This window comes from Podarcis vaucheri, assembly GCF_965113315.1.
Source record: "Podarcis vaucheri genome assembly, chromosome: 8".
Classification (NCBI taxonomy): domain Eukaryota; kingdom Metazoa; phylum Chordata; class Lepidosauria; order Squamata; family Lacertidae; genus Podarcis; species Podarcis vaucheri.
Window position 1 is genome coordinate 61,927,051 of NC_138766.1, and position 13,686 is coordinate 61,940,736.

Below are 13,686 nucleotides of genomic sequence, written 5' to 3' on the forward strand. Positions count from 1 at the left end.
ACCCCAAGCACTGTAGATTTTCTTGGTTAGATAAATTTATTTAAAAGCTTTCAGTTGATCAAAAAGGTGTCCATGATTAAACTGGATAGCATTTAATACAAATGTTTATAAGAACTACACACGGCAAGCACCATCTTAAGAGGTGTTACCCCTTGTCTCTCAAATTGCAATGAATGCCTTTTCTTCTGTGATGCCTGCCAAGATGCATGCATGCACTGTCTGAAAACAAGCATAGGTTCCTTTCTTTAGAAAAAAATATTTTTACTCATATGCAATTTTCATATGCAAATGTAATAAATTGCTTAATCAATTATTAATTCTTTAACAAGGCAACAGCTCTACTTGAAAGGAACTCATTTTGTTACTATAACGAATTTGCTCAGGGGTGTGGGATCACAATTTGATCTACCACAAGATGTTTGAGGACTAGTTTTATTATCCTTCAGTAGCAGCTCTTGGCAAAATCCCATATATTACACCATGGAAAGGTTTTAGTTTAGAACCGTGTCTGAATGTGCTTGGAATAAGGATTTAGATGGATACAGGCATTGCATGGGGAAAGGGTTGTACTCTGTGGTAGAGCACACACTTTTCATGCAGAAGATCCTAGGTTCAATTCATCACAATTACGTCTGAAACCTGCTTTCAGGCAGACCACGGGCAGGGAAAAATTTCCAGTTAGTGGTCAGATACTAAGATTCCCAAGCTGCACAGGCCATTTTGACAGGTGGGCAGGACTGCCTACTTATCAAACAACTGACATCAGGTGAAGAAGCATCTCCCCTTGCCAGGAAGCACTAAAAACCAAGAGAGGCAAGGCTTCAAAATGATGTTGAGAGCCTCCATCCTCAAACCACTTATCCTAAGGATCTTCAGAGCCCCAGGATTTCTCCACAGAAGACACCTAATCAACGCTTCACTCTAATGCAGAGCTGTCCAAATTTTTCATGTCGGTGACACACTTTTTACACCTGAATCATTTTGTGACACAATAATTCAGATTTACTAGCAAACCGAAGGTTAAGCAAATCCCTTTCCAGCCTTGGGAGGAGCACAGGGAGTGTTTGCGCGACACCCCTACACACTGCAGCTGATGACACACTAATGTGATGCGACACACAGTTTGGAAAGTTCTGCTCTACTGAGTATTTTACAAGGACTATGTCATGTGGTTAACTTTTTAAAAAAACCTTCTTGAGATCCTGCCTCTTTGCTTTGCTTTTGGGTTTTTTCTTATGATGCTGTCTCTTATGAACCACTGCAACAGAAAGCTAAATCTAGGTACAGCAAACTGGGAACACATCTACCCACAGCAATGAGATTGAATATATTTAAAGTCTTAGGTCAGGGATGGGGACCTGTGGCCTTCTAGATATTGCTGGACTACAACTCTCACCATCTCTGACTCCCATGCCAGCTGTGGAGGTGGAGCCCAACATCTGGAGGGCCACAGGTTCCCCATCCCTGTCTAAGAGCTTAGAAGAACTATGTGCTGAGGGAGCGTGAAGATATCCCTCTCCTGTATCAGGTATAATTCTTACCTTTTCCATCTGTTCTTGAAGTGGAGATGAGGCTTTATAGCCAAGCTGTAGCAAGATTGCTTCAGCTGCATTCCTTTTTGCTATCTTCTTGTTTGGGCCTGTACCTGTTGTAATCTCGTTTCCTACCTTGACCTAGTAAAACAGAACAAAAAGGTGTTAATCATTATAACATTGATCTTGGAAAGTAAGAGTAGGAATATACTTATGCACAGAAGCACTTCTGAAGTTTGTGAGTGTCTTAAGAGACAAACATGTATTTGAAGTTCTTGTAGTACTTTTGTACTGAACTTGTGAATAAGAGAAATCCGAGTTCAAATTCTTAGTCACAAAACTAACTGGTGACTTTCAGGAGTCACTTTCTCTCAACCTAGCATATTTCATAGGGTTGCTATGAAGATAAAATGAGAGGAAATGTACTGTATAACTGTACAATTTGAAAGCTTATTTCTTGGGAAATGTGTTTGATCACACTTACATAATTTCATAATTTTGGATTTCAGCTGCATCATACAGAATTTGTTTTTGTAGAAAATAAGTCTTTCCTCAAAACACTACAAATGCAATCCTGTACGCTTTCTGCTTAGTTGAAGGAAATAACAGGGCTGATATAAATTATGTATTCACAAAACAAAACAAAATCTGCTATCTATCAAATCATTAAAAGCACTCTCTGTGCATTCCTTGCAACTAAATGTTTATTTCACTGCAAACGTTTTGCAGTGTTTCTGAAATATGCTGAGGCTCAGGCTTTGTCAGACCTGTGCAGGTAGGAAGTTCTAAAGAAAGTGAACTGAGATTAAGGCTGCAATTCAATAGACACTTATTTGGGGGAAAGTCCCATTGAACATAAAGGGGTTTATTCCCGAACAGACATGTACAATTATGCTACAAATGAAATGTTTTGGTTTAAAAATAAAATAAAATTAGAAAACTACAATGAAGTGAAAATTAATTGCATGATGCATGAACTGTTCTTTCTCAGACCTGTAAAGCTGGTTTAGGTATTATTGTAACCTCTATCAAGGATTAAAGGTCTGACTACAAAGAAAAAGCTTGCTGAAATTAACTTTGGGAACAGAACACCAACTAATGTCATCAGAGGTTTTCTTCTGTTTATCTAACGGTCAGCATAAGTAATTGGATCCATTTCATCACATCTAAACTTGCTCTTTGTGTGACAGATAAAAATGAACATATTATCTCTAGATACTTTATTTCCACATTCAATTAGAACAAATGAAAACATGGTTTAGGCACTTTATACAAAAGACAATTTACTTTGATAAGTTTGTGAAGGCCATAATAAATCTTGTGGGACTCTGTCTCTGTCTAATGTGATATGATTTTAGCATGAAAATTTCAAAAACAGTATCATGTGTCTTGGGTTACAAAGTTTATTTACAACCAGTAGAAACATCTCAACTAAAAGAAACAGGCAGGATCAAACTACAGTCAAACAACTTTGTTGCTTTTCATAGGAGTTTCAAACACAAGCTTAATTCTCCCATTGAAATCAGCAAGACCTGAAAATGCAAAACTTTGATGGGAGCGTATTCTAACTAATGTCCCTTCAAAGAGAAGGCATAATGTGTAATATGTCTATAAAATTGTCAGTATCCAACATCCTTTCTCTTTTTCATGACCAGCTTTCGTGTGTGTGTGTGTGTGTGTGTGAGAGAGAGAGAGAGAGAGAGAGAGAGACTGCAAGTGGGACAGACAGATAACAGCTTTCCTCCTTTCCTCCTATATTCTAGATTGATTATGGCTAGGGATGCCCCTCTCCCAACTGCAGTCAGCACTGCACTGGAGAAAGATGAGAGTTGGACTTGCACCCATCCTTTGCTGCCCAGTAATGGTGGCTTATATGCATAGCTGTCAACTTACAGATTTGAAAATAAGGGACCTGCAGCCTCGAAAATAAGGGACCAGCAGCCAAAATAAGGGATTTTCAGAGCGCAGGTATGTTCAACTTCTGAGCCCCTCAGAGCCAAAGGCAGAAAGCCCAGCTAGCAGCCAAACAAAGCCTCAAGTGGTGGTTCCCACAGCACAGCAACCCGGCAAAGGCAGTGCAGCAAGGAAAACCACCATCACCTCTCTGCTGGGAAGCGCTGAGCAAAGACGAGTCCCCAGGCAACGCAGCCAATTTCACTGGCACAAGGCATGCAAGCTCCCACCCCCGTCGTTCTTAGACACCTTATTGGGTGAGCACCGCAGCCAAGCAACACAGTTGGAGCCTCCCTCCTCCCTGGCCAGCAGGGAGGGAGGGACAGGAGCTGCTTCCTTTGAAACCTGGGAAATTTAAGGGACATCATCAATAAGGGACAGCAGCGGGACACAGCGCTGGGATAAGGGACTTTCCCGCCAAATAAGGGACGGTTGACAGCTATGCTTATATGATAAGCCAAGGCAATTTTCATCACAGCCCTCCCCCCGTCCCCCTGCAACAAACCATCTGACCAGTTTTAGCCATACAACAGGGCCGGGAACCTTTTTGGCTCCAGACGCTAGATCCTTAATACTGACATCACATTGTTGTGGGTTGTCCTGCCCACCTGTAAAATCACTTGTGAGTGGGATTCCCAAGTATGGGAACTACAGTCCAAAGAGCATCGCCAGACCTATGCTTTGTGAGCCTTCCCACACTTCTCCTTGCCATCCCTGATGTTGGAGAGGGATGCTTGTAAATGGAGGATCAAATGGAATAGGAAGGACTGTCTTAAAGCCCTTTGCAAAAGTGCCCTTTGAAGTAGCTCTGTGCCTCTCTTTTAAGTAAGCATGTCAGTAGGAAGTGGGGGAGAGAACAAAGAAACTTGCATTATACAGTGCAGGCTCCTTTCTCCTCTCCCTGCCTAATAAAAGAAGTGCTGCTTCAAAGAGCTCTTTTGCAAGGGGCTTTAATCCCACCTCATCAAATGATCTCTCTCAGTTCTACAACTCTTGAAGTTTTGAGATCGTTTAGGGTGTGTTGTCAATTTTATGACTGTTGGGGGGGTTAGCTTTACAGTATTGACTGATTCACTTTTCCCTGGACTTGAAACAATAAACTGCTTGCTGAGTCTTTTCTGCACACTGCAGATAATGTTCAGCCTCAATCATCACACTAGTCTGGTGCCGTGTTTTCCACCACTTCTCTGATGAGTTGTCTCTAGTGAGTTGTTCTTTCCCATTCTGAGTTTGATATTTTTGTAATGAAGAACTTGTAAATGCATTTGCTTATTTCCTCCTCCATCCAAATCCATTATCCTTTTATGTCCAGTCTTTTCAGAGTGTAAGTCTGAACAGGGACTGGCTTTGTTTTAATGATCTGTACTGACATTCTGGGAGTCTTTTTTGACTGAAGAGTGGGATAAACAATATTTAAGCAAATAATAACAAGAGTATGATTACTAGCCAGCCAGCACTGAATGCATCTTTTTACTTGTGACTATACGTTTATATTAATGCAACAAATGAATTCAGGAATATTTATGTATGTGTTTCTTCTAATTTGCAACATGTCACCAGCAACAGGCAACACAACAGACCAGACTTAGCAATGTTTGGAAACAGAGATTCTTGGAGTATGTTTGGCTGTTTATGTTTCCAACGTTGTTTTATTAAAGCTTTCCATATATGCACAATTTGTGGTTCTGCATCTTTTTCTGCTCTTTTAGATGTGGCAGCCGTTTATGCTATGACACACCCCGGGGCAACCATTTTGTGAGTGATGCCCACACCACATTCTCAGAATTCCATATGTGCCCATGGGCTCCCCAAATCTGATAACCAGTGGTTTCAAACATTTGGAAACATTTGGATACTTGTACTGATGTATATTTTACATGTAGGTTTGTGTGTTAAAAATGCATCCTTTTGGCAGGCATAGCTAGTTAAACACAGAGAAAAAAATAAATGACAGCACTGTTCCTCTCATTAGCTTGCTTCTATGGCAAGAAAAGTTGAACAGAGAATGACAAAAAAAGTTTTAAATGATTATTTAAAACATGTGAAATATTATACTTGTGTTAATCTTTTTTCTTCTTCTTTTGTCAGAGTAAAATAAGTAGAGCAAAAAGCACCAATCTGAACACAATTTGAGGCACCTGCATAACAAACTCTCGGCGACGAGGCATTCCCCTTTCTGAAATAAGAAGATACTCTGGTTCCTTTTCCCTTTTGGCTTGTTGAATCTGAGCCAGACGGCTAATGGGATTCATTCCTTGACCATATTCTGGTCCAGTCTAAAAAGAGAGAGGAATAAATGAAACAGGCTTTGTTCTGAAGACAGTTATAAAGTATGTTCCTTTGCGAAGGTGCGTTCTCACCCATTCCACTTCCAACAGTTTACATCCGTTGAGAACTCCTGAACACATCTCTACAGGTGTCATCATATGAAAACAAGTGGCATCCACCCATCTTGCTTATGCACAATAAACTATACCTGTATAATAACTTTTTTCAAACAACCACAACATTCTCATATGCATACTGCAAGGAGGAGTTCAGAAGTTTTTGCTTTCATTTCCTGTTAATGGCAGCTTCCTTTTTCATTCAAACAGGAAACTGTGGTCAGCATTAGCTATTGTTTGTCTAAACAAGCCAGTTTTAGAAACCAAGGTTTGACAGTTTGCACAGCACAATGTTTCAGGCACTATCTGGCTCTCTCTCACTCTAGAGTTTGAGGCCTGGGGTGCCTGAATAGATGTCTTCTCTGATCCTACCACCTTTCACTAAAAAACAAAACAGAAAAGTTGCCTAACCTCTGCCTTACATTGCACAAAGAACTGTGGAGTGCCTTTCCCAGAATATTTTTCATTTCAGCTTTCCAAACTCAATAAAACCTCCCAGATTTGCACCAAGGCATTCTTGCTCCTTGAGTTTACCTCAGACATAATTCCAATTTATACAGAATATAGAAGCTACTTAGGGAACCCACCCTTCTGAAGGGTTTTGTCCATTTCAGTCCTTGCAACAATACTGTGAGCTTGGTGAATTTTACTGGACCACTTATAAAGACAGGAAAGGAGAAAGGTCAGAGAGATTAGCTTTCCTAACATTACACAACAAGACAAGATCGAAAGATAGGTTGACACTCGCCCCACCACCCCCAGACAGCCTATATAAAGCATCCCCCATGATAAATTAAGTGTAAGGTAAATGCTTGCTTGATGCAGATAGCTATCAAACCTGATAGTGTGGAAGTGTGCACTGGCAGTAACATGTGCAGGGAGATTAAGGCACAAAATAATTTATCTAATGCCATATGTGTTTGGGTCTTATGCCACAATAGTAAGGAAGAATTTATAAGTGAGGTATGAATGAAGTTTGCATACAGACTTCAGCAGTGATCTGCAAGTCAGCTAAGATAAAGTTGTTACAGTGGTGCCCTGAAAGACGAATGCCTCGCAAGACGAAAAACTCGCTAGACGAAAGGGTTTTGCAGTTTTTGAGCTGCTTCGCAAGACGAATTTCCCTATGGGCTTGCTTCGCAAGACGAAAACGTCTCGCATTTTTTGCAAGTTTGTTTCTTTTTTCTTAACACCGTTAATACAGTTGCGACTTGACTTCGAGGAGCAACTCATAGAACACGGTGTGGTAGCCTTTTTTGAGGTTTTTGGTGATTTTTGAAGCTTTTCCAAAACTTTTCCGACACCGTGCTTCGCAAGACGAAAAATTTGCTAGATGAAAAAACTCGTGGAACGAATTAATTTCGTCTTGCGAGGCACCACTGTAAATGTAAGCTAGTCGGTAATTCAAAATGTAACATGTTTGGTTATAGGTCACTGCACTTTTAAACAATAAACAACTGTATAATAAAGACAACACTAAAACACACATACACACAGCAAAAGTGTGCAAGTTACTTAAATAAATATGAGCTACCTTATCAATATGCAAACCATAAATATCATTAGGATTTAGATAAGGACTATATAAATGGAAAAATAAAAATCCCTCCTATGAACAGACGACAAACCCTACCAGATCCAACCAAAGGCCCGTCTAGTCCAACATCCTGTTCTTCCAGTGGCCAACAAGATGCCTATGGGAAGCACATAAGCAGCTCTCTTCCCACTTGTTATTCTCAGCAGCTAGTATTCATAGGCCTATCACCTTTGACAATAGAGGTAGTGCACAGGCATCCTGGCTAGTAGCTTTTTATAGCCTTATTTTTTGTCGTGACTGCAACACACATGTACTGGTCCATGTGAGAGTAACTGAAGCCTCCATTGCTACAACATGTCTGCCTTTGAATGCCTCCTTGGTTTAACTTTCCATCTCAAGATTGCTCTGGGCGTTTTGATCAGGTGGATGATAGTATGTTCCCATTACTAAATTACCCCTGGGGCCCAGTATTGCCACTCACAGACTGTGCCTTTTGGGATTTCTAGTTTGTTGGACTCTATTCAACATCCAGTGTGACACTATTTCCAGAACACCCTTCATTGATCATCCTAAAAAGTTCATAGATAACGATGTCCCGTTGTTTGCTTCCATTCCACAGGTTATGCCCACTATATCTATGTTCACTTCAGCTCACCCATCTTGGCTCAGAAGCTTCTGGCATTAGCACATAAGCATCTATAATGCAATGTCTTTCTCCTAATGTCTCTGGCACATACATTTTACCCTACAGCACTTTTGCTTCTTTGAATTGCTATAATATTCCACTGCACCTTCACTGCCCAGTTCTACCCATCTCCCATTTGAACAATAAAAAACACATGATTTTGGGTGACTTATCCAGAACTGGATAATTCTCTGCTCCTATCGGCTTTCTCCCAGCTGCTCTGTCACCTTTTTTTTATTTTAAGTGCCAACAGTGTACTTCCATTCCTGTTCAAATGAAGCCTGTCCCTTTTTGTACATGCCCTGATCATCCCAAAATGTTCCCCAATGCCTAACATCTCCAAACACCCACTCCTGACACCACTGTCTCATTCATATCCTGAGCCTCCTCAGCTCTGCCTGTCTTGCAGGCCCTGGCTTGCATTTCAGAGAAAGCCACTTTGAACGACCTGGACTTTCAACCTACTACATAGCCATCTATTTTTTTTCTCCTAGAAAAACAACATTTTCCCACATCCTTGGAGCCAACATGCCCCACAACCATTGAACTCTCCCCAGCCCTATCTACCAGCTCATCAAGGCAACGTGTAAGATCTGTAACCCTTGAACCAAGCAGGCAAGTCACCAGGTTGCCTTCATGCTTATCAGAAACACAGCTATATATGTCACCAGTGAATGAACTGTCCACTACCAAGAAGTCTCACAGGAATATCCTTGACATGAGTTAATAACCTGCTCACTTCCCAAGGAAAAGGCCTCTTCCAAAGGACAATTTCTCTCTCACTCAAAGTGACATCCTTCTTCCCTGAGACTTCAGAGCCTGGAAGTGGTATGTCGCTATCACATCCCTGAATGTCATGTTCAACAACCTCTCTGACCACCTCAGTTTCTTTAGGTCAGCTTGTTCTCTGAGAGTCAGGGCCTCAAATATTGAAGTCTTATTCTTCATTGTCCAAACAATACTTGCATTAATAGAGTATATTTATCAGAAATGGGCTATCATCTGTTAATCCAAATGATAAACATTTAGCAAATTTATGGATAAGTTGTTCTAATAGCTTCAGTAAATTGCTTCCAATAGTGAGAGCTGCAACAAACGTGTCTCTCTCATATCAGTCTCTACAGCCACTGTAGGAGCTTAACTCTCCAATGGTTTGGTTTCACCCATGATGGGGCATTCTTCCATTGCCTCCCGAGACAGACGGATGCTGGCCAGCTTCAGTAAAATTAAATCAGCTTATAGCCAAACCCTCCAGATTTAACTGTTTGCTGTTGCTTGGGCTGCCTTTCATCAAATTTAGCTTTGTGATTTTCTTTAGTAATTAGAGCTTGTAAGCTGGGTAACTGTGCTGAAAGAATCTGAATTCTAAAAGCACCTGCTTTGCATTGCTGCATGCAACTTAACAAGGTGCAAGGAAACATCATTCATGGTGAAATAGTTTTAACTGCTTTACTGCATAATTATTTTCCTCCTGACCCCCCCCCCTGCCCAAACCACCCCAATAAAATAAAATCAGGTAGGGAAGGGATGCTTGCAAAATCTTTTGTGGAGATGAGAAGCTAAAAAGATCGTTTTTATGATGCTGAGCCGAAGTGGTAATGTTTCACAAATTATATAGGGGATGGCATATGGCTGACTTGTACAACACCTGAGTTTGATCAGATTTAATGCAGATAAGTCTAACTCTAGCCCTTTCCCCGCTTTCAGGAGGAATTTCGGATGAATACACAAATCAGGACCAGCCCCTCTAGACTGAAGCTCATGAATCCTAGAAGAAGCAATAAATCCACTGCCACCATGAATAAACACTCCATTTAAGAAACCTGAGCTCACAGGAATTTAGGAGGTTAAGAAAGAAGCTTCATTACACCACTAGAAAGCACACTAGTATCCTGTAACAGAAAAAACAGTTTTGATGGATGGGTTGGTTACCATTCAACAAGTACTTATGGACATGATAATTATAAGGCAACTAGGACCTGGATCTGCAGTGAGTTCCTGAGAATCAAAGAGTTATATCACACAACTTCTAAGTAGTGATTATTTTAAAGTGTGAGCAAAGAAAACCAGCTTTCAATCCGTGGAAATTTGATTCTTTGAATTCACTGCTAAGAGCAATCTTTGGTTAACTAATGTAAAAACCCTGAACAGAAAAGTTTACACCTCCTTCAGACACAAAGTCTTAGATTCCAAGACTGTGTGAAGGAGCTAACTTTGACAAATTTCATCAATATATATCAAAGATAATCTGACTCAAGATCACCTGGATTTCTGCCCCCCCCCTGTCATTTAGTACACAAACACATATTGTTCCGCTGTAGTTCCATGAGCCTTTTCTCCTTTTAGGGAGGGCACATGCTTTGTGTGCTGAAGGTCTGAGGTTCAATCCTTGGTATCTTAATAAAATTATAATAAAAAAATCAAGTTCTAGGTAACACGAAAGACCTCTCCCTGTTTCAAGGTGCTGTCAGCACAGACAGGTCATCCACAGGGCAGGAAGAACGTGAGACATGAAATGCAATTAGCTTTTATTTACAGAAAGTAACAACAAAGCAGAGTTACTCAGGCTCGACTTATTCAGCTGGTGACGTTGCTGGAACTGACCACTGCTCCCCTTCTCTTCTAGCCGCTCACTCTGGATCCTCCCCCCAAGCAGACGAAGGCTGTATCAAGGTAGTAGGCTTCTCCTCTGGGCCTGTCTGGCTCACTGCTCAGCAATGTGCAGGTCTCTCCCAGACTGAGACTGTCCTGCTGCTAAGTAGCCAAGGAAACCTCTGAGAAGATAGTGAGAACCAGGATCGAGGAGGAGGGCAGGCAGATGACACCAGCAGGTTAGCAGGCAGCCAATATAGGTCTGAAGTTCAGGAGCAAGAATCAGATCAAAGCCTTACAGGACCATGGACAGATCACTGGGTTCAAGGAATTTGTTCTTACAGAATCCTAGATCCAAACAATGACTAATATATCATTCCAGGTCCTGAATGTACTTTTGAGGCTCCACCCCCAATGGTTTAAAAGCATAGTAGTAGCCCTTGGGCCAAGATGTTAGCACTTTGACACCTTTTCCATAGTCGTTTTGGTGCCTGCTGAAGATGTTCCTTTGTCCACAAACCTTCAAAAAACGTTATCCAAGCTGGTATCTGTCTTGGATTCGAACTGATTTTATGTATGTGCAGTTTCAAACTGATTTCGTGTTTATAATCATTTTTTTAAAACCCTTCTTATACATGCAAATAAATAAATAAATATCTGCTTTATATATGTTATAGTGTAAATTGCTTCGGGGGTGCCTCGTGGGAAGGAATTTATAGCTGAAATTTATAAATAATAAGGCAATAGGGTGCAAGGCATTCTTGGGAGGGAAAGCAGCTGGCAAGAGAACAATTAAGCACCTCTTCCACCTGTCAATTTACTGAAAATTGAACCCTGGCCCACTACCACTCTGCAGCTGTTCACAGGTGACCTTGGTTCCAGGGTCTGGGCCTGCCACAGAGCATCTGGTCCAGCCTGCCAAATTAGCTTTTCAAGTGCTGTTTTCATAGCCAGATTGGTGCAGCAGTATCGGGCGGATGACAAGGCTGCAACGAGCATTTTGCTCTTGCTATGATCCAAGGAGTATTGCTCAGCTTTGTCTATAAACTTTATGAGCCCATAACAATCTAACTGGATGCAGCTGGACTACTTTGTCTCAGCACTGGAACATCTTTTAAAAAACACGATAAAGGCAAAAATAGCACAAACAAAGCTACTCATCAAATGGGTATCATAAAGGCAGCAAAAACAAATGATGGATAGATTTTATACGAGGACTGCTGTCTGGTGGCACAAACATACTTGGGAAGGAACAGAGCTAGAAGCATCAGTGTGTTATAGCAAGCACACCTATTAACAACAGCTACCTAACTTTTGAAATACAAAGCTCTGTTCTGTCCTTTATCTTTATTTAAAGTGAATAAAAATGGGAAAGGCAAATGATTAGCTTACTAAAAGGTCACTTTATTTATTTTCAATAATTAGGTTTGTCTTAAATGAAAAGCAAATGTTTAAAAACCCAGTAATGATGTCTGGGTTTATAGAATAAAATATCATATTGTATCATATAGTATTATGTTTTTGGCATTAGTACTATTTGCAATTTAAGGCAAAATATTCTAGTATAGAAATAGCTGTTTCCTGGGCCCAACTGTAAGATACATTGGCAGCCTTTCAAAGGGCTGTTTGTAATGGAGAAGGGGCAGAATGGAATGGGGTGCTTAACCTTCGCTTGTCACATGCTTCCCCCCAGACGTTTTCCTCCCCTGTACTACTGCTCTCTACCCATGGAGTTCCAGAACTGTATGTGCGAGCAGAAGTCGGATCCAGAATGAGATGCATATGCAAACCATATGCAATGTTCTGTGGAAGTGACTAAAAGTAATCCTCAACTTTAAAAAAGCCACAGGTGTATCTTCCTGAGCAAAATAAAAATTGCACTGCATACATTGCAAACCATAAAAGGCAAATGAAAGCATTAAGTTTGGCAACTTCTATTATTCGAATGCATCATTACCTTTAACATTGTTCTGGGGCGTTTTTTAAAATGAAGCTTTGGCTTTTCGATCACAGGAAGAGGGGGAAGTTTCCGTAGTTCTTGCAGGACTGCTATTGCGGCTCGCTTCTTTGACAGTTTCTTGCTGTTTCCTTCACCTTCTGCAGAGAATTCTCCCACTGACACTTGGGTAACAAAACTCTTCATATGTGGTGGTCCACTTTCCTTTATTACCTATCAGCCAAGACAGGACATGCAAATGAAATGATTCTAGGATTCATTTCTATTACATAAATTTGTCCTTATTATAATTATTTGTATGGAAATACGGTGAGCAGAAATTGGAAGATTAACAACCAGGTGTGTTAAAGAAGGCTTGATAATGTATATTATGTCAGAGAGTAAAATTTTACCCCCTGTAGATTTTCATTCCAACCAAACAACGCCTTTCTTAGATTATAACTTTTTATAAGAATCCAATCTGCATAAAAACCTGATCGCAATAAACTCATTCGGCAGTAAATCCCACTGACTTCTACTGAGAGAGCCAGTGCAACATAGAGATGAAGAGATTTAACTGTGAATCAGGAAGTTCCAGGTTCAAACTTTGCCTCTTTCAATGAATTCTCTAGGTGGCGTTAGGCCTCAGTTCTCTGTCTGCAATATGGTGGGGATGGTGAGGATAAAATTGCTGACATAATGTACAGGGCTGTTGTGTGGATTGCAACTAGATAGTGCATGTGAAGTAGTTTGAATACAGGGACATTATACGCAAATGTTGCTGAAAAATTTATCACCTACTACTTATACCATCCCCTCAGACTGTTTGCTTGCTTTGGAAAGGCAACGTATAGCTAAGAGAGTGTGAAACAGAGATAACATAAAAACAAAGTTCTAAGAGTCAGTGTGTTCAATGGAATAAAATGAGTTGGGACATGTGAGTTGTTATTATTTATTGTATTTATCTATTGCTTACTACATAAACTGCCTCAAAGCGACTTATAATTGTAAAACAATTTGTTCAAAGATATGTTGTAAGGGGAGCTATGAGGACCACAGAGTGGATT

General features: G+C 40.5%; 1 protein-coding gene across 4 annotated transcripts in view; it reads right to left on the minus strand.

Moving 5' to 3' along the window:
* Nucleotides 1-13,686, minus strand: part of STAU2 (staufen double-stranded RNA binding protein 2) — a 142,028-nt gene that overhangs the window by 91,927 nt on the left and 36,415 nt on the right. For all 4 annotated transcript variants that reach the window (XR_014222179.1, XM_082233818.1, XM_082233819.1 and 1 more), the window contains exons 8-10: nucleotides 12,641-12,853; nucleotides 5,624-5,761; nucleotides 1,542-1,673 (exon numbers count right to left, since the gene is read on the minus strand). Coding sequence is in view for 3 of the 4 variants with exons in the window: in XM_082233818.1 (XP_082089944.1) it covers nucleotides 1,542-1,673; nucleotides 5,624-5,761; nucleotides 12,641-12,853 (483 nt within the window). In the remaining variant the exon portion in view is untranslated. The remainder of the gene's footprint in view (nucleotides 1-1,541; nucleotides 1,674-5,623; nucleotides 5,762-12,640; nucleotides 12,854-13,686) is intronic.